Source organism: Halyomorpha halys, unplaced genomic scaffold (genome assembly GCF_000696795.3).
Source record: "Halyomorpha halys isolate HHAL.00 unplaced genomic scaffold, Hhal_1.1 Scaffold156.1, whole genome shotgun sequence".
NCBI lineage: Eukaryota > Metazoa > Arthropoda > Insecta > Hemiptera > Pentatomidae > Halyomorpha > Halyomorpha halys.
The window spans coordinates 750,632-775,322 of record NW_027104937.1 but is presented as its reverse complement, the minus strand read 5'-3'; the positions used below and the strand labels follow the sequence as shown (position 1 = coordinate 775,322).

The window sequence follows — 24,691 nt, the reverse complement described above, 5'->3', positions numbered from 1 at the left end:
GAATTAGGTTTTTCAGTCTATATGTATTGTTTATATTTATTTATTTACTTCTTACAGTAAGCTAGCATCGAGTGCCAAGCGGAGATTTGAAAGTTCGTCAGAAGACCTAAGCCCGAGAAGGAAGATTGCAAAGGGTTCATTAAGTCCTGTTCATAGGTAAGTCGATAAAATATCAACATTTCATTGCATGTTTAAGATTTTAAGACATATTTAAAAGTTAGCCTTCCTGAGTGATTGTAATCTGTTAAAAATACCAGAACAGCTGTATTATATTAAAGTATTTTGCTGAATCTACACGTTTTCTGCTTGCCGGAAATCCAGGAATTGTATAAATGCTTGGTAAACAAAGGAAGCAACAAATGGCGGTTACCACACATTTGTGTGTTCTTATGACTTTTACTGATTTAAACTATTTTCATTATATAAAGGGACAAATTAAAGGCAGGCAAAATTAAAGGAAACCTGAATATCAGCTAAGTGCGTGGTAGATTATAAAAATAATATATAAATACCATAAAAATTCAATTTTTGTTTTAGAAGTTTTATCTGATATTGATTAATATAATCATCCAAATATATAATGTCTTATTAAATTAAAGTTCATTGATTAGATTTGAAACAAAGTTTTGAATCCAAAGCTTGGGAAAATTCTTTAATCAATTAAAAGTCATAGAGCACGAATATTTATCTTTAGGTAGTTTCTAATGCAATCCGAATTGAACACAAATGTGAAGATGTAGCACACGCACTCTTTGATTTGTCCCCATAACCGACTCAATGGATCAGCCAATCCAAATTGCTCATCCACACGCTTGTGCATGCCTGAATTCGCCTTAGTTTGGTAAATGTGTAGCAGCATCTTTAAGTTCACTTCACAAAGTCTTGAAAACAATTTGATAATGCTATTTTGTCGAATTTTGTTTCTATACTTATATACTTCTTCACAGTCTGTGTATGGACCATTATATATAACATAATAATATATAATATAATATACATTATAAAATAACATTAATTTTTATGACTTCCTAATTTATATTATTAAGAAGGGGGTAAAATTGGTATAAATCATAAAATGACTAAAATGGATTGTGTTTTAGACGTAGAATATTTTGAAATTTAAAAGTAGAATCAGTGTAGCTTTCGTTTATTAGCAGTCGCCCATTTTGGTAGGTCTTGAATCCACTTACTCGAAGGTTGCTTAATATTGATTACTTATTGCTAGTGCTTTATCTTACTCTGCCATCCCGACACCCTTGTTCTTATACTTTTGTATTCTTAAGTCATTAAATCTTCATATTTTTTAATATTTATATTGATTTATTTTGTTTCAGGCCAGCCCCTCTCTTTACCACTTCCAATGGAACGGAATTTACAAACGGCTCTGACAATGGTATATCTTGAATTTTTTTATAAAATTTTGAATATCAGAAGTCACTATAATGTTTATTTATTATCAATTATGCATGTCTTCATAATGAATTTAGCAAATAAGCTTTCTTAATTTTTGTAAAACATTAAATATAATATTCATAATAATGTACTTATTCTTCTTAATTCTGTTAGTTGAAATGAAATCTTAATTACTTTTTAACTTTATTACAGAAATCCCTAGTACAGGGGTGAATAAATTTCTTCATGGTTTAAAAAAGCCCGAGGTGATCTATGCTGAAGCTAATTCTTCCAATTTATCTGCTGAGGTAAATATATTTATTTTATGATGAATGGAATATGGTCCGGGTGCAGTCAATTTTTTTTTTACCGCACCCCGACCATATTCCATTCATCTATACACACGGTCAATCAATAATCTTCCAATATTTATTTTATATTTTGATTTTCTGATGATGATTTCTATATATTACTTCAAGTGATTTCATCATAAAAACTGTAAATATATTTTATTCTAAATGTAATGCCATTTTTCAGCAGTCATCGAATCAGAAATCAGACTCTCAGACAAACACATTTCTAAAAGCTATGTCTCCTCCAACTAGATATTTAGAAAAAACAAAACCACATAAGCAGGTATTTTTAATATTATATTTAATCATCTTATATATACATACCCATTTCTCCATTTAAACTGCCATTAATAGATTATTAGTGATGCCATGATTTGAAGGCAATAAAAAAGTCACTGAGCTATTATAAATACACTGGTTTATATCTAAAATTAAAGTGTACCTAGAAGACTCCGATCTGTGCATTTGCCATATTTTAACGTGCCTTTGATACCAAAAAAATTCAATGTTGAACAGTTGTGTTTCTGAGGAGCTATGAAATATTTTGGATCAAGTATCACTAAAGTTTTGGATAAAAAAAATGATTTCTTGATTTTTTTTTTTTAAAGTTATTTAAGGTACTTTTTTAGGATGTAGAAAACAAACAAACTTGTTTTATACTTCAAAAAAATTGTTTTTGAGAACTTGTCTGTGCCCTAAGCTTATTTAATTTCTCGAGCATATTTTTTCCCTATTAATATTATGGCAAAAGAACCTAGGCATCCTCTATCATAGCCAACCAATCTCCACTATTTCTTGCTCTCTCCCTCCATCTTCGAATATCCAGCTGTCTCAGATCTTTCTCCACATCATCCAGCCACCTAATCCGGGGACATCCTCTTCTTCATTTGCCATCCAGTTTCCCACAGAGCATCTTCTTGGGTATCCTTTGATCGTTCCTCCTCTTTTTGCGTCCTATTCATTTTATCTAGCCTCTTTTTACTAGTGTTAGGTTCCTCAAATAATTCTATCACCTCCTCATTCCTTCCCCAAATTCACTTCTCAAATTAACTCCTCCCCACATTTTTCTCAATATTGTTCTTTTTCAGGAGTTGAGCATCCTTTCTGATTTTAAAGGGCCATGTTTCACACTCAAATATAACAATTGGCCTCACAATAGTTTTGTAGTTGACCATTTTCATTCTTTTATAGAGTCCTCTAAACTTGAATGCTCTTTGCAATGAGAAATATCATCTATTTCTTGCTACCTATCCTGGCCTGTATTTGGCTCTCCACTTTGTTTTTTTATTGTGGTCCTCTTTCTAGCCATTTTTGACATAAGGGGGGATTTATCTACAGGATATCACCCTATTGTAATGTTGGTTGGAGGTCTAGTTTTTATTTTGTGGTGCTGTCACAGGAATAGAAGTTGATCCACTCTGGATTTGAATCAGTAATCTTGCAATCAAAGTTTTGTTTACTAGGCTTCCCAGGTACTTTAACTAGTTTACAGAACCACAATTGTGATCTCTGAAAGTTACTTCACTATTCACTTCTTGAACTTTTCAGTCTACCAAGAAAATCTTGTCCATGTGTTTTTTCTTTTGCTAATTTCATAGGAGTACAAAATTATGAAAAGAGCACTTAGCTTATTTTTTTTCTCTCAGTTTCTAGAGTTAATTGGAACAAATTAGCTAAAACTCTTGTTCAATATTTTTTTTGGATGCAGAAGTATTTCCCCCCCCCCTGGTAAGTGGAGGAAGGGATGTAAACACACATGCTTCTATTTACATAAGTATTTATACAAACATTTTTACTATGGCTTTTATCTTAGAAAGATCACGATAAGGAGCCGGCATCGAAGGAAAGTAAAATAAAGCATTTTACTGAGGAATTCGTTTGCTTGATTTCTTATACCATAGATGAAACTAAGAGAGAAATAATATCCCTTAATATTAAAGAGGTAAGTTTTTTTTTTTTTTTTTAAATTTAGTTCAAAATTACATTTAATTGTATCAAAAAACAAAAACTACTGTTCTCAAAGAAAATTTGCAAATCTATCAAAAAAAAAAATCATTTTTAATTTCAAAGCTACTTAAATTTCTTCTAATTCACAATCTTCAGCTAATAATTATGTTTATCCCTATGGAATGTTACATGTTACATTCTTGGATTTCTCAAAAGTTCATTTATCTTTTTATCTACTTCCAGAACATGTTACAAACCATTTCTTTAGTTGTATCATTTTGTTTTTTTTTAGTTTCAGTTCCAATTTGTTTTGTTCTTCAGCTTTAAATTACTGTTAATCAAATTATAAAAAAAAAAAATCATTTCATTACTGCTTCAATGACAGATTGTAATTTTTCTAGGTTAGCAAATCTTTGTGTGATTCAAAAAATGCTTCGAACAAGCTCTCTCTTTCTAGTGGAACGCTTGCTGATATATCTGGATCTGACGGAGGAAATGTTTATAGGTATTGTTTTGTTTACATTATTAATTTTTCAAATATTTCAATTTAGATACTGTAAATTATATTTATTTATTTACAAGTATAACAAATTATGTTTAGAATAACTGAATTGAAATATGGTCATGGTTTAAACCTCCAGATACTATCTGTTCTGGTTCTTGATGTTGAATGTTAAATTTTTTATGTTTAGTTAAATTAAAAAATCTATTTATATCTATGAGAGGATAGTTCATCTCAGATGATCCGTCTTTATGAAATTAAAAGTTGGCCATAAATTTGTCTGTCTCCTTATGGTATCAAAACCTGATTTTAAAAAGACATCACATTGAATTTAGGGATTTTCAAACATATTTGAAAACTAGTTACCCCTCAAATGATTGTTGATAAAGTTAAAAGAAACATAATACTGTTGAAAAACTTACAGGAATTAAGATAATGCGAAAATAATGCAATGGTTTTACAATGAATGACAGGAAAAATGTAAATGCTGGTGTAAAATTTGTGATAAACCCACTAAGTAATCAGTGTATTAATTGTTAAATTCTGTTGGTTAATGTTTGTTTGGAAAAACATATTCTGAGCAGAGAAAGTATTGTTGAGGGTGTGCAAGTGAGTACTATCTATCCTATGGGCCATTGGGCCGTTACTGCTTTAGACTTCAGAGTTGACATATTCAGGGTGAGGCATTGATCATAGGAATGGAGGGAGTGAGGAGGAATTGAAACGGAATACTGAGAAGGATGAATCTCATTATCAGTTAGGGGTTTAAAGATGATGCTTAGGCCCTGCATGCATGCATATCTGATGGATGAAACTCAAGTCTTCATGGGGAGAGAGAATTCAGATGAGAAGAAAAAACGCCTTGGTTTGAATAGGTAGTACTACAAGAGGATCGGAAGAACGCTCGACTTACAGGAAACCTTGAGACCATGTATGAACCTGGACGTATCAAGTTAAAGGTAAGGATAATCTTAAGAAAAGAATAAATTTGTATGCTACAAAATAAGTAGATGTTGGTAAATTAATCTACCGCTGTAGTTGTCACCAGAATGGATGGTGACTTACCCATTAAGAAATTATTGTTTAGATATAAGGAAGGAAAAAGAAAGAGCGGACTGCCTCAACTAAGATGGGAAAATGAGATAGAAGCCAGTACAGAGAAATATCTGGAAACAAGATCTTGGCAGACCTAGAGTAAAATAGAGGTGATATCTTGATGCATCCAAGACCCTTACTGGATATTAGTGCCTGTGAGGATGACCACCGGTCATATTGGGAGAAGTCTCAGAATGGCATCCTGTGTCTTATTCTGGCAAGGTGAACCATTCATAACTGATAATGATTCCAAGAGGTCTTAATTTTCATCTGAATCAGTTAATTTCTGTCTTGTTAGTTTACTATTAGTAAAATTATTATGTAAAATATTTACAGGAAAACATATACAAGTTGTACAACTAGTAATTTATAAAAATGACTTGCTTCAACATCACAGGCTTGAACCTAGTTGAGGTCTGTTGAGCTATTTACTCTACCACCTAATGGCAGCTTAGGGAGTTGCTGCAGAATCAGTATTTATTTTTAGGCTCAGTTACAATGCTCACAGGAGATATATGAATAGCAGCAGGTTCTGACTCAGAGCAAATTATTAAACAAATGTTTTATAATATTTCTCACTTGAACGTGCAATGAGAAATATTCCAATGAACCTGGGAGGAACCATCTACAATGGACTTAACCCAGCACCTCGCTAATGTTTTTGAGGTTGATATGGTCTGAACAACTTCTGGAGCAGTCTGAGGAATTTGAAAATTTAGCAAAGCATAAGATCTGCAAATAAATGAAAAGAAAGAATTGAGAAAATCACCACTGTCAATATCAGTAATTTTAATTTTCCAGAGTGTCATGATTTTAATTATTTGGGGACCATGGTAAGGGAAGACAATGATATGGCAGCAAGAATAACTGCCTGAAATAGATATTTCTGAGCAGTACAAAAGGCCATAAAATTTTGAGGGCTATTGCACTGAGCTCAATTCTCAGCTTATAAGACTATTATATGTCCTATAGTCACATATAGTTGTGAAACATGGTCCTGTCTACTGTGACTGAACAAATCCTGCATCACTGGAAGTGTTAGATCTTTGGCCCCATTTGTGAGAGTGGTCTATGGAGAATCCAAAGGAATGCTCAGCTAAGACGATCATATGGTGAGCCTGATCTTGTGGTCTTTATCAGACGAGCCTAGCTCAGATGACTGTGGACCATATTGAATACATTTATTAGAAAAAGACACCCATGAAGGGTCATGTATATGATACCTAAGAGGAAGACCACACCTACGTTGGTCGGAGGATGTCAAGGAAGACCTGAACCAGCTGGACTTTGGGAGTTGGAGGGGACAGGTAGGAGCAGAAGGTTATTGTTGACAGGGCTCTGGCTCTTAGAAGAATGTAGAACCAATAATACTTTTCATTAGAAACTAGTGCTAAAATTGGACATCAACCTTAAGTCATGTCAATCATTAGGAGCTTAAATCCTCTTTTCAAAGTGCAATGACAATGAAGTTCACACGATCCAAAAGATTAAATTGGAGGATACAAGGACAGTAGTAAACCAGTACTGCCAAATCTACAAGCTAAAATTTCCCTCTATACCTAGTTTTGGCACTCAATAGTTAGTGTTTGCCAACCCTGGATCCAAGTTATTGGCTCAGATCGGCCACACCTCTCTCCTCCCCTCCCAATATACTCTGCATGTAATTACTTCTGAAGTTATAAGTTTACTTAGTCTCATTACAGAACAACTGCATTTTAAATTTTTTTTAAAAATATATATAAATCACAATTTTACTAAATTTTGTGAAAGATGATTATTTTAAATGGTATAAGACTGCTCTAATGTTAGTTCATTAATTTATATTGTATAAAAATATTGTAATTAGTTATGTTATATATTTTTCTTTCAATGTTATTGAATTTAGTGGCAGTGAAAAATTCACTTTGCCTCCGAAGTTGTCAGTTACATCAACAAGCAGTCTTTCGTCTGTATCAAGTTCCTCATCATCATTACCGAGTACTGCAAGTATGTTTAAAAACTTTTTATTTTTTTTTAATATAAATTTCTGATTGGTGGAAATTCATTGAAAGTAAGGCTTCATCAGTGCTTTTATTGATACAATAAGTAGCAATGAAGATTTGATGAGAAAAAATATAAAATTTGTGATATCAAGGTTCAACCATTGGTCACAAAGTGACATTGTTTTGTTGAACCTAGTGTTTTCTCTGCTTTCATTAATTTTCTTTTTACAGCCAACTAAGCAAGGTTCTGCTATGGTCTCTTTATTCTACTAAAATTCACTAGAAATAACTTAGTAATTGTAATTCTTAATTATTAAATTTAATAATTCATATATAAGAAGATATCTTTTTCGATTTTTGTATAATTGGATTAAAAAGGCCTAAATTCTTAACATATAAATCTACGGTTTATATCAAAATATTCTTAAATTCATGAGAAGTGTATAATTCTATAATATAGTTATTTTCAATACAGATTAATGGACAAATTTTGCATATTTTTCCTCGAACCTCTATTATTTATAATAAATTATACTGACATAAAATGAGTTAGAAAAGATTATCTTTTAATAAAATCACGTACATTCAAGATATATTTTTTTAAATGGTATATAATTTTAAATCTGCTTAATTAACTGGTTGCATAAGTCTAGCATCATTAGTATAATTATTAAATGCTCGCATGCATATATCATTGATGAAATAAATTAATGATATTAATTTGTTTTTCTCTTACTTACAGGTAAACTCCAGCAGTCCTTGAATAAGTTCCTGGTGCCTCAAGTATCGGAGTTGAAAAAAAATGTAGATTACAGATGCAAGGGCAATGTGTGCCAGTGTTTTTGTTCTAAATTCGTGAATTGCCTATTAAAACAACACTTGGCATCAAGATGCATCACCCCTGAAATGTAAGAGTAAAATGTTATATTTAGCATTCTTTTATATTTAAATAATAACCTGTGACTTCACATCTGTTGAAACAGAGTCTTTACCAAATCAGCTGTACTCTTAATAATATTTCCTTTATGTTGGTTACCCATATATAATTTACAGCTTAGCTACTTGCACTTAACTACGTCTCCTCAATTTTGCACAAATAACAACTAGCAAAGACTAGTTATGGAAGTGTGATAACTGATTTCAATGGAATTTTTTTTTAGTTATACTAGGTCAACAAATATTGAACACTTGGGTTTTGGCCAATGTATGAAGTCTAGAAAAAAAATTTAACATAATTTTAGCATTTTTTTTTTTTTTTATTTCAGTCTGCTATCTTTGCTCTGCATTTATATAGTAGTTATTATATACCAATCGATTTGTTTGTGTGTGCAGAATAACAGCAAAATATTGTTAGCTTTATGAATGAGTTTAAATATATAAAAAATTAAAAAATAAAGAAAAATAAATTCAGATTCATTTTGTAACAAAAACAAATTAATTGGTATATAATAACTAAAAAACGTTTGCATAGGAATGCTGGGATATAATAATATGTGCGCATCATACTACTTTCACTTACCACCCCAAGGCAGACAGAAAGGCAAACATTTACTACAATGATTTTTTTATTTTTCTGTTGGTATAAAAATTTGTACTTCAGAGTTTTTTGAGGTTAAAATAATAAATATCAACTTTTTTCCTGACAAGAACACCATAGTTTAACAAAATATATCAAAGCTGTGATGAATAATTGTATCCAGGAGAGATCAGATATGATCGCCAGTTTCCGATTTTCTTCTTTAATTGATTATCAAATTCTTTCATAGTTCATATTTATACATTTTTTTTATTATTGTTAACATTAATATTATTTCAACTAAACAAAATCAAAGGTAGTTTAGAGAAAGAGTTTTTGAAACTTGGCACTTAAGCCCTGTTAATTTATTTCAATAAGATTAAGACCTAGCAGATATTAAAGATCACTTGATTGTTCGTTAATGTACCGAGTTCATTATAATCATTAGAACTGTTTTTTAGATGGTGTATGTGTGAAGAGGAAAAGTTGTACAAATCTGAAATCATGTATTTATGGGAACACATAATGTATGTGTTGCAATATACATGTATTTAGGGCAATGTTACAGCATCATTTTCATTAAAATTGAGCTACCAGAAGAGTGATACTTTATAGAATCGATTTTGAATAAAATCAATGAACAACCATGACGTGATCTTTAGTATCAGCTAGATCTTATTCTCATTGAAATAAATTAACAGGGCTTAAAATGCTGAATTTTCAAAAACTCTTCCTCTGAACTACCTTTAATGATGTTTAGTTGAAATAATTTTAATGTTAACAATAATAAAAAAAGGACAATGTATAAATATTAACTATGAAAGTATTCAATAATTAAATGAAGGAGAAATAAGCAGTTTAAAGGCTGGAAAATCGAAGACAGCCGAGTGTATCCAATCTCTCCTGGATGCAATTATTCATCTCAGCTTTGTTATATTTTGTCAAATTGTATTAATCTTTATTCTTCCCACAAGAAACCCCAAAATACAAATTTTTATACCAACAGGAAAATAAAAAAATAGTTGTTGCAAATTTTTGCCTTCTATGGTGGTATGTGAAATTTGTGTGATACTCACATCGCTCCAAATATATTTCTATTCCTCAATATTGTGAGTGTATATCAAAATGCCCCATTTAAGATTAAATTTTCAACCTTAGTGTGGCCAATTTGTATTGTATTTTTGAATTTTATAACTTATAGTAATAATGTTTTATTGAGATTAGATGATTCGGTCATGATATCCCAAATTTAGCAGAATTGACTGTATTTAGTAAGTTAGTTGTAAATCTCATTTTAATTTAATTTTTCTAGGTTGAGCAGTTCATCTGAAAACTTAAAAACTGATTCTCAGGAATTTACTGATGGACAACAAGTAAGTTTTATTAGGATTTTCTTAAGCATTTTTGCAAATTTTGATAATCTGTTATGAGCTTATGTTAACTAATAAGTTGTATTGACAAACTTGTAATATGTGTTTGACAATAAATTAATTAGATACTTTTCAGGTAAAAATTTTATTTTTTTAAATTGTTTTTTCATTATTCTTTCTCATGAAGCCTTTGTTGGTTACTCCAGCTAAACAGAATTTTAACTAAAAAATAACAATGAAAGACAACTAATTTTATTTGAATAGAATTCTTACATAAACTTCCTCTCTAACATATCTTGGATATAATTAAAATTAATAACTGAGATCATTTTCTTTGAATGAAGACACTTACTTTTTTAATCTATATCAACAATTTTTAAAACCAAAAATGTTTTCATCTATCTGGATTTTCTGATCTATTTTATGTTCCCCTTATTCAAATTCAGCTGATTTTCAAATATAATTCCTTAATTTCATAATTTCCTTTTATTTAAATCCATTTAATTTTTAGGAAAGCAACAAAAACCTGCGTAAAAACGAAAAATCAAGTGTGCCAGTTATACCTGAAGAAGTTTCTGATGAATCTAAGTTTCCCTGCAACAGCAGTCGGTCTAGTATATATGTTCCATCCTGTAAGTTTTCATGTTAAGACATTTTAGATTTTAATACACTCTTTGAGATTTCTTTGTAAGTTCTATGAGCTATATCTCAAAAGGTGCAAAAAAGAAAATAATATTTTTTATCAGCATTTGTTAACCTCGAGTTAACGGTATGCAATTTTATTATTTTTTATTCTCAAAGGTAGAACCCTTAATATTACTCACTTCTTTTTATTTCTAGATTTTTGACAATGTTTCGGATAAATTGTCTTAAAGTATAAGTATAAATAAAATTTTACATATTTGCCATCTTATATCCTCTTCATTTTAAGTGATTTCTTCAAATAATAATTTTTTTAATGTCAGACATTCTTTGAGATTTCTTCATATATCATGTGGGTTATCTATCACAGAAGAAGACGAAAGGAAAATAATATTTCTTGTCTTTATTATTTAACCTTGGTTAAGAGTATACAACTTTATTATGTATTTATTTTCAAGGAATAAACCCTTGATACTTCTCATCTTGATTTATTACTGTATTTTGAGCATTATCCAGTCTATCTTACTTATTGGATATGTTATATCTCCCTGATTTTAAGGGATTTGTTTCAATAATTAACTATTTTACTATCAGTTGTCCTATATTCTTATAAACTCTCCTTTTACATGTTTGTTACTTCAACTTATTTAGTTACTTATTGGACTGTCTGGAATATCGTCCAAAATATAGAAGGAGTAACTCAAAATAATTGTGAGGGGCTGCTCAACTTTGATGAGTTGCTAATACACAGCATGCTGATTAATCAGATAATTGGCAATATTAAAAGGAATAGGAGCATTAGTTGAGAATAGTCGAGTTGAGAGCCGTCCGTAGCTCAGGTGGTTGAGACGCAGGTCCCAGCAACCTGAGAACTGCGGCCAGCGACATTGGGTGTAGACTATTTTCATTTCATGGAGGTCCCCGAAATTGTAAAACTTGATACGCACCATGGTTAGATTAGGTTGGTCACCTCTGAATAACCATGTATGTCATAAATGACCAGGAAAAGGGTCATTAAAAAAAAAATAAAAAAGTTGAAAATAGTTTAATACTTTTTTTTTCTCTCTGACTCATAGAATTGACTATGCCCAGCCAAGGTCTAATAAAATGATGATATAGGAATCCCAGTGAGTCCAGAATAATGGTCTCCACCATGCTCTGAAACTGGTTCCTATTAACTCACAGCCCCTCCAAAAAATAACTTCTTGCAAGAGGGATGCTTTCTCTACTTCCGAATCAATTTCAATTTAAATAATTGAAGTATTGAGAATGTTATCTTTGAAAATAAATAAATATTTTTTTTTTACGTTTCCTAATTATATTAAAATTAAAGCTTTATAATTAATAAAAAATTTATAAACTATAACAATGTAGATAACCTTGTTATCCTTAGGTGCCTATATTTATCTCTACTGCCCTCTAAGACTAAACACCTTGTTTTGGTAAAAATTGTGTTCTATTACAATATTTGAAATGATTGACCTATGAATTTGATATTAAAATGTAAATTTATTAATAGTAATTATGACATTTGATTAATTTTTAAATTTGAATAAAATTTCTATATTAAGCTCGGTTTTTGTGATGAACGAAAAGAGAAATATGGGGATGAATGAGAGATTAAAACTAAATCAAGGAAAAACAAAAGAAAAAATATATCAATAATTTAATTTCTAGTTAGTTGTAATAGTTTCGTTACTACAAATTGTTTGTTTATATTAGGTATATAGAATAAAAAACAAAAAATAAATAAAAACAAAGTAAAAATATATTAAAATTATATTTAATAATGGATTTATATGTATGCCATTTCATACAGCAACCCAATATATTTAGGTAGCTTATAAAAAATAAGGCATGTTAAATTTATTAATCAAATTTTTTTTTCTACTGAATGTGTTTATTTTATTAAAAATATTATTTTACAATTAGAGATATTAGTCTTTCCTCTAATTTTTTCTACTGTCTAAACTACAAGTAATATCTTCCAAGGGAAATTTATGATTAAAAATGCAAGTTATCACTTTCTAAGTGGCTGAGTAAAAGCTATTAAAAGAAAAAATATATATCTAACACTTTACCTCCTAATAGATCCCTACAAACCAGCTAATACACTTTTTATAAACCAGTTGATGTGTTATATCTAACCAATAAAACTGTTACCGGTATATAAATAAAAAAATATGAAAATAAATAATTAATTATTATAATTCTTTTTGCAGGTACTAATTTACCCGTATTTGCAAAGTGGCCTGGTAACTCATGGTTTTATCCTGGTATAATTGAAGATGCCGATGAAGACACCTGGCATACCAGCAGTCATCTGGAGGTCAAGTTCTGTGATGGGACGGTGAGGAATACAAGAACTACTAATCTATTCCCTGCTTATTTATTACCTTCTAAAACGGAGGTTACTTATGAAAAAGAAGGGAATAGTGAAACAACAATTATTACCTCAGTTAACAGGTTTGTTGTAGTAAATGGTCTATTAACTTATTTTTCAGAAGTTAGTTACAATAAATTATTTTTAAAGCAGATTTAAAGTGATAAGATGCTAATAGCTTTTTAGTTTATTCTGGTCAGATCAATAAAAATAGTGTGGCTACTTGTTTTGTCTTATATATTCCTGTTGTCCTTAGAGATCAAAACAAAATATTACTTACTTCTGTAGTGCTATAGTTCGTTATGGGCCTCGGCCTCTTTGCTCAACTTTTGCCTGGTGTTTTGTATTGTCGTTGCTCTCCAGTTTTTTTCTTCCTCCAATGTTCTGATATTCTGTGTCACACAGTCTTCTGTCCTCTTCATCTAGATCGAGATTTTCTCCTAGTATTCCTGGGGTATTATCCATATCCATTAGGGCGAGATGTCCAGCCTTGTGAAGAAACCAACAAAATATTATTGCTAAAGTATTATTCAAAAAAACAATAATAATAAATCCACTAATGGAGAGTTCTGTCTTTTAGGACTTTGAATGGGATCACAATTTATTTAACAAATAAATTGCAAATTAAATGTTATAGTCCTATAACTATAACTATCTACAATCCCTTTTTTCTATTATTTAGCTCATTCTAATACTCCATTATTTCATTCATGGTACAATCCTATTATTAGAATAATGATAACTATTGTAATCATTAAGATTCATGTTTTGGTTATTCTTAATTTTGTTGTTGATGCATGATTTTTTTTAATTGTTAAATTATAAAAAACCTTTAATTGCTTTAAAGATTATATAACAACATAAAAATAATTTTATGGTACTTAGTTTACATTCTACAAGACCTAAGGTATTATCAGAAGTTAAAAATATAATCTCTGTTTGGACTATTGATTTAGTGACTTAAGACTATTAGCTATATCTAGATTAATCATTATCTTTTCTTTTATTCATCCAACAAATCAGTAACCAAATTTTACATTCATTACAGTTTTTAAATAAATAATAAATCCATTTAGCAATATTAATACTTTCTTCTTTTTATATTCCAGGCTCCCAAATAATGAATTGTTGTTGGTGTCAGAATCAGGTGAATCTATACCATTCCAGAAAATGTGTTTCTCCAGTGCTCACTACAAAGAACTTCTGAAAGAAAATAGTGCTGTTCTAACACCAAGAAAGACTCCAAAATTTTCAATTAGCATAGGTAGTCATTTGATTAATATTTAGTGAAGTGACAGAATATTTTTAATAACGAAGTATTGTAAAATGTGTATGTAAACAGCCTAGCTCAAAATCGAAACACCTACGAAACTGAAATTGCACATTTAGAGTGTATGTATACGTTTGTATAAGGCAGCAATTTTTTTATTAAAATTGACCTACAAGATGTGCCACTTCATATAACTAATTTTACCATTTTTCAGGATTTTCACTTCAGTTCCAATGATTTTGATTAAACTTGGTCAATCAATTTTGTTTGTTTGAAATAATTAACCATTGCTTTTTTCTATTATATTTATAATTTATGTTTTGTAATTATTTCTGTCAAAATTTCAAATTTGTATTCTATTAAAACACATCAAAATATTACAGATATTGTATTATGAAATAGTCGTAGTTTCAATTTAATTTTTTCTTTCTTTTTTTCTAGCTAATGTTCAGCAGGGAAAACGAACTCGTAAAGTTGTCAGATCTGGAAGTTCTTGTAATTCAGAATCTAAACCTAAGGTAAGTTTTTTTTTTTTTATATTTAAACCATAATAAAGGAATTCCTTTACTGTCATTTCTTTCATGCTTAATATTCTGAATCCATCCTTAAGTATTGGCTGAAGAATTTTTTTTTAAATCAATGATAAGTTAATTACTTTTATAACTATTATACTCTCTGATAAAATTCTTCTCAGTTTATTACTATGATTTATTTATTTCAGCAGTTTAGTTCATCTTCCAAAAAGACTCCTTCATCTAGAACAAAAGTAACTAAAAGGGGAAGAGGTACAACCGAAGGGTCATCGACAGATCTTGTCAAAAGTGAAAAGAAGAAGATCAGGTCAGTATTACTCTTTTTCTTGGAGTTAATTATTGAAATTTGTCCGAATAAAAATCTTAGAGGCCGTGGTGGGAAATGTATTAAGGTATCTTTTTAAACTCCAGACTGCGATGGCCTGCTGGTTCAATTCTGGCCTGGGCAAGTTGACTTTTATGTTGTGATGACTCCATGGAATGACTCTACTTTACGACTCTTGTTAAAATAGGCGGTAACTAACAGTTATAAGCAGTAAATAACAAAAAATAAAAATCTAGAGCTAGACATTTCTAAAAGAGGAATAGATTCACATATTTTTATTTGTTATATTAGTTAGGTATCATGTTGTAAGCCATTTATTATCCATTTTAATTAAATGCTAATTTTTTCAATTAAATCCAGATGGAGGTGATGCTATGAGAAGTCCCCATAAAAAAATAAAATGACTTATATAAATATATATAAAATATAAATGACTTATACAATACTGTTAATTTAAATTAATTAAATTTAGTTTATGGATTGGAAGTAGATGTTGCTGGAAAGTGATGATTTGAATTAAAAATAAAGCATATTAAATAATATAATGAAATAATAATTATTACTTTATATGCCCTTGAATTGAACAAAAAAAAATAACGCCTTATTTATTGATTAAAATCAAATAAAATCTATGTTAATAATTAAATGAATATTTGAGCTCAAAAAAAGGGGGAAAAATTAATTTTATGTAATCGAAAAAATATAATAAAAACACTTATACTTAGGATATTTGAACGATTTGTTTGCATTGGATCCTCCTTAATCTGATAAATACTCAAAAGAACGCTTGTGTCAATTGAACATTTTTAAATATGTAAATAAAGACTTTTTTTATTCAAATCTATTCTATCTTTTCTTCAGATAGTTAATCGTTATTTTTTTTTTTAATAGAGGTTCCAGCCAGAAGAAGTCCAACATTGAAGTTAAACTTAAAGAAATCAGTACGCCTCATCTTGGTAAGAAATATTGTAATAAATCACGTTTCCTAATATTAAATTCTTGTCTATAAATATATATCAATTGATGTATAAACAAACATGTTTAATTTTTTATAATGCTATCTTGATCATTGTTAGTTAGGGTTCCTAAATATTTAAAACCCTTGTATAAGATCATTTAATTTTATTAGTGCAGTATTTGGAAAGGAAGCGTTGTGCTTTTATTATTATTTGTAATATTTGGAAATACTGACCTAACCCGGAACCAAAATTAATAAAAAAATTAAATATATCAAATTTTTTTTTATGTTTTTGAAAAATAGTTACCATTGTATTTATTCAAAAAGATAACTTCATTAAAAATGTGAATAAAAATTACATATTTTTTTTAGGAGTTGAAACAGAAAAAAAAGAAGTTGTTAGAAAACTGTGCTTGGAGGGCGAGACCCCTGGTTGTTCCTATAAAGATTCCCAAAAATTAGACATTTCTGAACAATCACTCAGTACTGATACTGAATCATCAGGGTTAGAGAAATAATTTTTTTTTTTAATATGATTTATTTTTTAATTTAATAAATAATGTATTTTTTTTTTCAATTTAAAGGGACCAGAAAATAGTTATTGATGAAATATCTTCTCCGACATTGGATGAAGAATTGATACTAGATATATCGAGAAGATCTTTCAGAACAAAGTCTAGCTTGAAGAAGGCTACTGCATGTAAATTAAATTCTTTATTATTCTTGTTGTTTGATGGTCATTTAAATGAATTAATATGTTTAAAAATTATTGATTATTGTCTTAGATAATCCCAAGAACCAAGAGAGTATAAATAAACTAGGACCACTTCCAGAAATAGATTGTTTTTCATCATATAATTTTGTATTAACTCATTCTATAAAGAAAGAAAAACCGATGATTTCACATGAGGAGTCATATAGTGAAGAGGAAACTGATTGTAAGTTAGTTTATTTTTGTTATTTCACTACATGAGGCACTCGGTCGTAAAATATGGTATCTAATATTCATTGTGAATTAATGTCTCCAGATTATTTAAGGCTACTATCGTTGATTTTTTATAGAATGTTTAAGAAATTCATGTTTGAAAGGAGTTCCAATTTGTGGTCATACCACAACAAATGTTGGTACCATATTATGGTGACTCCTGGCCCCTGTTTCATAATGAAAGCTAATAGTATTAGTTCATAGTACAAGTGCAGAAATTGGTGTGGTAATAATACTAATACTTATTTTTTTCTTGATGGGGATGACTATTAGTGGTATTACGGGAATTAAAAAATACTAAAGTACAAGTTAATATTGTACAAGTCTGTGTAATTGAATTAAGTAAAATCTACAAGACTAATAGTATTAGTTTGCACTTTATTATGAAACTGGGCCCTGGCTATACGTAAAATATGGTAATTAAAAAACATTTGAATATTGTCACTGTTTTCATTCTTTCAATCACCATGTTTTACTACTGAGTTTTTTTTTATTAATTGCACCTTTTGTTTTTCCGCATAAATCTCAGATGTAATCCAGTTTAGCAGGTGCACTTGATCACTCATTGTGTGTATGAAACACGTAGATATAATCCAAATTTGATGCTTATCCCAGCTTGTGTTCATTTCTCTCTATTATATAAAAAAAGTTGTTAGGAATCCCTGTAACAATTTATTTTACTGAGTGGCACTCTCAGTTAGGACAGAGATGAAATTATTAGTTCTTCTGCTAGCATACTATGAGTTATCTCGTAGTTGGTGTTATTGCCTGTGACGCCAACCTACGAGATAACTCATAGATTGTTTACTTGGCTTAACTGACCAAACTTAAATTAGCTTCCTAGACTGAAATGTTGAAAAGCACTGTGGCAGTCAATGTGTTAATTGATTGTCTCAAACTACTTCTTTTGTTATTTTGATTATTCACTGTAATTAATTTTTTTCTATTATATAAAAAAGTTTTTTGTTATCACCGTGAAATATTTTATTGTACATATAGTGCAATTAAATGAACTCTGTATATTAATAATTGACCATATTTGAATATGAAGGAGATGTTCGGTGTGATCAAAAAGGACCAAAAATTAGTTAACAACTATTTATTTGCTGACATTTGACCCCACTGTGGTGTTTAAAGCAATCGAACGAGTGTTCATGTACAGTTGTATAATTTTTAAAATGAGGGTTGGTTGACTGTTAGACAGAGGATACCCCCTAGTAATAATATAAAACAAATTATTCATATATATTTTTTCACAATGGTGACTTTGTAAACAATGAAAACTGCCATTATTATTTTCAACATGAAGTTAAAAGAAATTAGAATTCGCTATTTATTAATTAAAATTTGAAATTTTTCATCCATTGATAAATATTTATTTAATTTATCAAATTTGAATTTTCTATAAAAATTCTCTTTATTGCTTAAAATTTCTGCTTCTGTTTTTATTTAATTAAGAAATTAATTTAATTATTTATTTATTAGTTGAAGATGTAAGAATAACCTTGTTTCAAGAATCTATATAATGTTTTTAGATCTCCTTATTAATTATTATATGTGAAATTTTTGTTTATTAATTTATTATTTAACTGACAACAATATGATTATTGTCAATATTTTTATAATAAGAACAATTGAATGTGATATTATAAAATATATTTATTTAAAATACCTGATGATGGGGCGATAGCCTCGAAACATTGTGAATGAATCATTAAATAAAGAAATTTAAATAAGAAAGAGTACTTTTATTCACTACATCTAATTTTAACTCATCCAGTTCAAACCTATGACATTATAATTCATTATTTATTAATTAAAATTTGAAGTTTTTCATCTCCATTGATAAATATTCATTCAATTCATCATATCAGATTTTTATCCGAATTTTCTATCCAGATGCTCTTTATTATTTAAAATTTCTGCTTCTATTTTTGTTTTATTAAGAAATTAATTTAATCATTTGTTCTTTATTTATTAGTTGAAGATTACTATGAAACGAAAATTCCTTTTGACTACCTTTGGTTGAAAGAGCAGATTTTAAAAGGTGGAGGAAAGGTGTACAAGAGCTTGCTGGATATCTTTAAAGAGGATTATTCCAATACAGTTGTCATAGCTGACAACATCTTCGAAACACCAAATTACCTTTTGGCAGTATCTCTCGGGATTCCTATTTATAGACATGATTTGATTATTAATTGTTGTATTCAGGTAAGCTGTTATTTGTTTCTAAATTTAGTGTTTATTTCATCTTCAACCTTCTTGTTATCCTAGATTAGCTATGTTTCTTATCTGTAACCTAATTTATTTCTTTTAGCTAAAACGATTTTTCATCCTTTATGTGATATCCACTCATCATCTATCTAAAGTTTGATTTTTATAATGATCATCTTTATTTATTAATAACTGTAATCAATGCTTTTCATAACAATCCAAAGTCGTGACTTAACCATTTTTTTGAGTAACATATATTAAAGATATTAATAAATAAAGTCAATATCTTTATAAAAATCAAACTTTAGATGGATGAGATGTGGATATCACATTAAAAAAATATTAAATTGAGTTATGGAAAAGAAAATCATGCAAGAAGTATTGTAATTAACATTTAGAAAGTAAAAAAAAAATCCTTGAATTAATATAATTAAAATATAGCATTATAACCCTTTGAAAAATAATTAATAAAAATTTATTTGGAAGTAAAATTTTAGAATTTTGCAATAAATCCAGATAATTGTGATTATATATTTATTCGTTAATAGGAATTAAGATATAAGTCACTTTTATTTTCCGAAGTAATAATACAGGGGCCAGGTGCATGAAATCTATCTTATAGAACATACATCTGCTAATATTTTTAAAAATTAGTTTCCATCACACTTAACAAGGAAAAGCATTTCTGGTGGTTCCCAAACTCTTATTGATTAGCTAATTAATTAAATTAAGTAACAAATTAGGTTGTTATTTTTGTTTGTTTTTTTCACCTTTGACTCCTTAACGGTGCATCCTAACGAAAAAGTTGCAGTATAAGAAATTAAACAGCTTCAAATGATTACCATAGCATATCAATTTGATTCAGTAGGATTTTGTATAGCTATAAGCCATCATATAAAAAGCAAAATTTATTTTCTGATTTTCCCAAAATCTATGGTATAGCGTTACATATGAATTTGAACTTAACACGGAAACGCATTTTCGGCTGTCATAAAATGGTTTTGTAATATTTATGTAATGCAATATTAAGCCAAGTAAAGTTTAAATAGCAATTTATTAACCATGATGACACATTGTCATCATCTTCGTATGACACTGAATTAATAAATAAGGACTCCAGAAAGTTATTGTATATTACCATATTTTCTATAAAACATTTAGTCAATGTGCATAATCCAGAACAATGTAAAAAAAAGTTTAAAAAACTTTTTGAACATGTAGAAGAGGTTATTGAAAGTATGTAAAATAAAAGAATACATAAGTAAATAAATTTATATACTTCAAAAAGTAAATTTGGTAATAAAGAAAATTTGAAGGATTGTAAAAATCCTTCATGGAGTTAGAGTCCAGAACAATCATAGGTGATGGAAGGAAGGACAAAGAGAGGTACATCGGCTCTTCCCATCACTCCAAACCCAAGCTAGAAAAGTGACCTCCCTTGACGACACTGTGTCGTTATCCATGGTCAAAATGTTAGAACTTAACAAAAATAAATATTGGTTGTTCTCCCCTTTCAATGTGTTAAAGAAAAACATTTAATTTATATTTAATATGTAAAAAACAATTAATTTATATTTGTTACAGAAAAAGCCCTTAAGGGAGATGATGGGCCATGCTATGAAATTGCCTAATGGAAGATCTTTGGAATCTGGTCGGTGGGTGGAAACATCAACCCGTTGTTCCCTAAAAGGATATTGTTGTCTGTTATCTTTAAATGTCAATATTAGCACTTTAAAATTTTGGAAAAAGTTACTCTTAAATGCTGGTGCGATAGTGATGAACGGCGATGGAATAAAAATTAGTAAGTAATTTAAATATTGTAAAAACTTTGAATATCATATTTTTAATGAATTAGATGCAGTTAACAGAAGCATTCCTTACTTGCGTAAAAAATTATTTAGTCCCATTGCGATAGCAAAAAAAATAATTTATCTAAATAAATCCTGAATAGGCTTTTACAGCATGATAATTAGGATAAAAATGGTATACGTTTTAGAAAAAAATTGTTATATTGTAACTTGGTAAAAAAAAAATAAATTGATAAAGGTAGAAAAATATGTTTTTTCACATCTAAGATGATAAAAAAATTTAAATCTTTCAACAAATTTTCACAAAAAATAATAGTTATAAATTTTTGTACAAATCAAGTGAATGTGTCACATGATGGAGGAAGCTGTATGGTTAAATGATAAAATGATTATTAATATCTAAGTGGCCTGTGTTCTTCCTATTTTCAAATTAAAATGTTTATTTATATGTAAAAAAAATTGTAAAAATCCCAGAGGTATTTCTTTAACTAATGTTATCCTTTTGGTTTGGTATCATTAAAATAAGGTGTTATTGCTCAATTTTATGTAGTTATTTATTTACATGCACCATATTCGTGTTTAATAATGTTTCCCATTGTGATTAATCTCAGTACTCCGAATACACCAGTGATCCGAACTGGCATTAAAAAAAAGTTGCTTTTTTGAGAAAACTTAGCAGGCTATAACATTTTTATTTTCTATTAAAAGTGCCCATGTGTTAAGGACATTTTAAACTTCCCAATCTATAGGCAAGTTATTGAAATTTCTGTCAAAATTCAAAGTGGAAATTTTTACAGTTTCGATATCGGTTAATCAAAATTATTATCAAAGTATCCATAATATATTTTGTTGGAATTAAAAATACATAATATCTATTGTATAAATCATCTGATTTCGTATAACTAATGTTGTGTTGTTGTTGTTGTCTGGGGCTGTAGGGCGTAAAACCCTGAGGTCATCAACGCCCATGAATAACTAATGTAATTAATAGCAGAAATATGTAAAATATAAATTTTGTTGGTAAACTCATTTTTTTTAAATAACATTTTAAATAAATCCATACCCATAGTATTTTTTTTCTATTTAAACTTTTTTTCACTTATAAATAAACAATCCTATAATTTTAACAAATTAAATCATTACTTAGGTATGTAGAGAAGAAAACAATTTTTAATTTTTTGAAACTTCAAACTGTTCAATTTCCATTAAAATAAGTACAAATAATTAAATAAATACAAATATTTACCTACATTCATATTGTTGATTTTTTCTCATTTGTCCTAATAATTTCTGTAATCTGAACACCCCTTCCCCCTGCAGCAATTAGTTTAGATTACCAATTTTTTTATTTATTTATTTTATACCAGATCGGCCTGGTGGGCCTTACATGGTTGTATAACCATTACAATATATATATTTTTTTTAACAGTTGATTATCGGGGGTATAGTCTCGTACAAAAGATACCCCTAACTATATACAATGTTATAAAAAAAAGATAAAATAAATAGATAAGAGTAATGCTTCTTAATAGAAGAAAAAAGTAAACTTAATAACAAAAAATAATGATATTTGTAAACTTAACAATTGCCCTCTAATGGTAAAAAGAAACAAGTTAATTTGAAAAAGGAATGAGAGAAAAAAATAAATAATAATAAGTTAAATAACAGAATGTCTTCCAGCAGCCTGGGCTTAAGTCTTCGGGTTGAGGTTGGGTTTCCCAGGTTGTAGGTCACTGCTCCTTTAACTGTCGGCAACTGGAAATGGAACTTCATGAACCGTTTTTTGATGTAATCTTCTATTGACTCCATTTGTAATTCCCAATGCAATTGGTTATTTCTTATGAACCAAGGATAGATTCCTAAGATTACACTGTACTCATTTTTTTTTTTTTTATTGCTGTTCTGCATTTTTCAATTAGATTTAAGTTTTGAATTCATTTTGTTTTATCTATTCATCTGTAATAACAACTATTGTTGAGTTCATCTAAGAGAATAAATTGATAACAAATTTTATATCTCTTTAGTTTCAGAACAACAAAACCGTATCAGTTTCATCATTGGTGACGCAGCTCTTCCTGAAGAAATTTTGGCTCTTGCAAACTGCTACGAAATACCTATGGTTTCAACTTTATGGGTTTCGCAGAGTATTATTCAAGGCAAACCCAGAAGTTACGATGTTCATCCCCAGTACAGTATTCATCACATCCCTTCTTGAAGACTGGACCAAACACTTCTGAAAACTTATATTAGTGTTGACATTAGTTTAAAAAACATTTTAGTATTTGAAACGGGTATTTTATTCAGTGAAACTGCCTCAGGCTATACTGGCTGTTATGAGAATCATTTGCTCAATTTTAATACTTACTTAAGTATTTTTTTTCTTTTGGATATTAAATATCCTTTAATACATAAAATTATTATTGATATTAGCTTATTGACATTTTGGTATAAATGACTTTAATTTGAAACAGGCATTTATTAGGTTTGTTGAAGCAATCCATGACATTATACATTGGTTTGTATAGATCTTGCTTCAGTTTTTACATTTTTGTTATAATGTGTAGTCTTTTGCTTCTATTCCATTCTGGTACCAAAATGATGACTATAAAAAAAAATATATTTTTTTAATATTATAGAGTTCAATTGAATTTACCCACATTATTACTTTAATTATAATTTCCATTTTATTTCTCTTTTTTCAGATGTCCCAACTTTTGTACCATTTTATTTCTAATTTTTACTTGTGAACCTGCCTTAATTTATATTTTGTTAAATTGTTTCACATGTTTATAATCTTTCAAGATGAGTAATCTTAATCTTAATAGTTTCTCTAAATAATCAAAATATTATGTTTTCTGCCTTTTTTTTTTTCCTTTATTTTATTGATAATGTCACTATTTTCAGATACTTGGAATCTTAAATATTTTAATTTTGAACTTAAAACAAAATTATGGTGGTGAAAACATAAAATCTTTATTTATTTACTTAAGAATCATCATTAATTTTGAGTCCCAACATTTTAGCTATAAACATATATATAAAGATCTAACTTTATAACTGTAAGTAGTGCATTTAAGGCCTGCCTGTATTAAAAGATTTTTTTTTCTATTTATTTACAAACGAGCATTAATCAATTGTACAAAAAAATATATTGTTGTATTTGAATTTAAGTTATTGTTGTACTATCTTTACTTTTCTGCCACTACTAGGCAAGGAAAGTATTGTATTTTATGTTTATAATTCAATAATGTTGTTACATGCGAAAATTAGATTTAATTTTTTTTTTTTTTACATTTTAACATGACATATCAATCAAAATATAAAAATTATAGAATATTTAGACGAGTTGTTAACTGATAGTTGTTCATAAATTTTTTGCTCTCTATTTGTGCAATTATTTAAGAAAAAAAATATTT

The 24,691-nt window shown here is 28.8% G+C and overlaps 1 protein-coding gene across 4 annotated transcripts in view; it reads left to right on the top strand.

Annotated features, from left to right (window-relative positions):
• LOC106678709 (TP53-binding protein 1) overlaps positions 1-24,611 on the top strand; it is a 29,018-nt gene extending 4,407 nt beyond the window's left edge. For 2 of the 4 annotated variants that reach the window (XM_014417411.2, XM_024359897.2), the window contains 21 exons: positions 58-156; positions 1,335-1,393; positions 1,606-1,700; positions 1,930-2,028; positions 3,559-3,687; positions 4,094-4,197; positions 7,175-7,275; positions 8,014-8,179; positions 10,100-10,160; positions 10,669-10,789; positions 13,022-13,265; positions 14,292-14,446; positions 14,894-14,970; positions 15,174-15,292; positions 16,202-16,266; positions 16,641-16,773; positions 16,853-16,968; positions 17,054-17,206; positions 19,235-19,464; positions 21,052-21,268; positions 23,300-24,610. In XM_014417411.2, coding sequence (XP_014272897.1) covers positions 58-156; positions 1,335-1,393; positions 1,606-1,700; positions 1,930-2,028; positions 3,559-3,687; positions 4,094-4,197; positions 7,175-7,275; positions 8,014-8,179; positions 10,100-10,160; positions 10,669-10,789; positions 13,022-13,265; positions 14,292-14,446; positions 14,894-14,970; positions 15,174-15,292; positions 16,202-16,266; positions 16,641-16,773; positions 16,853-16,968; positions 17,054-17,206; positions 19,235-19,464; positions 21,052-21,268; positions 23,300-23,490 — 2,734 coding nt within the window. In that variant the 3' untranslated portion in view covers positions 23,491-24,610. Of the gene's footprint in view, positions 1-57; positions 157-1,334; positions 1,394-1,605; positions 1,701-1,929; positions 2,029-3,558; positions 3,688-4,093; positions 4,198-7,174; positions 7,276-8,013; positions 8,180-10,099; positions 10,161-10,668; positions 10,790-13,021; positions 13,266-14,291; positions 14,447-14,893; positions 14,971-15,173; positions 15,293-16,201; positions 16,267-16,640; positions 16,774-16,852; positions 16,969-17,053; positions 17,207-19,234; positions 19,465-21,051; positions 21,269-23,299 lie in introns of all 4 variants that reach the window. The other 2 variants (XM_024359899.2, XM_024359898.2) reach the window with 2 other exon arrangements.
• Positions 24,612-24,691: the final 80 nt, after the last annotated feature.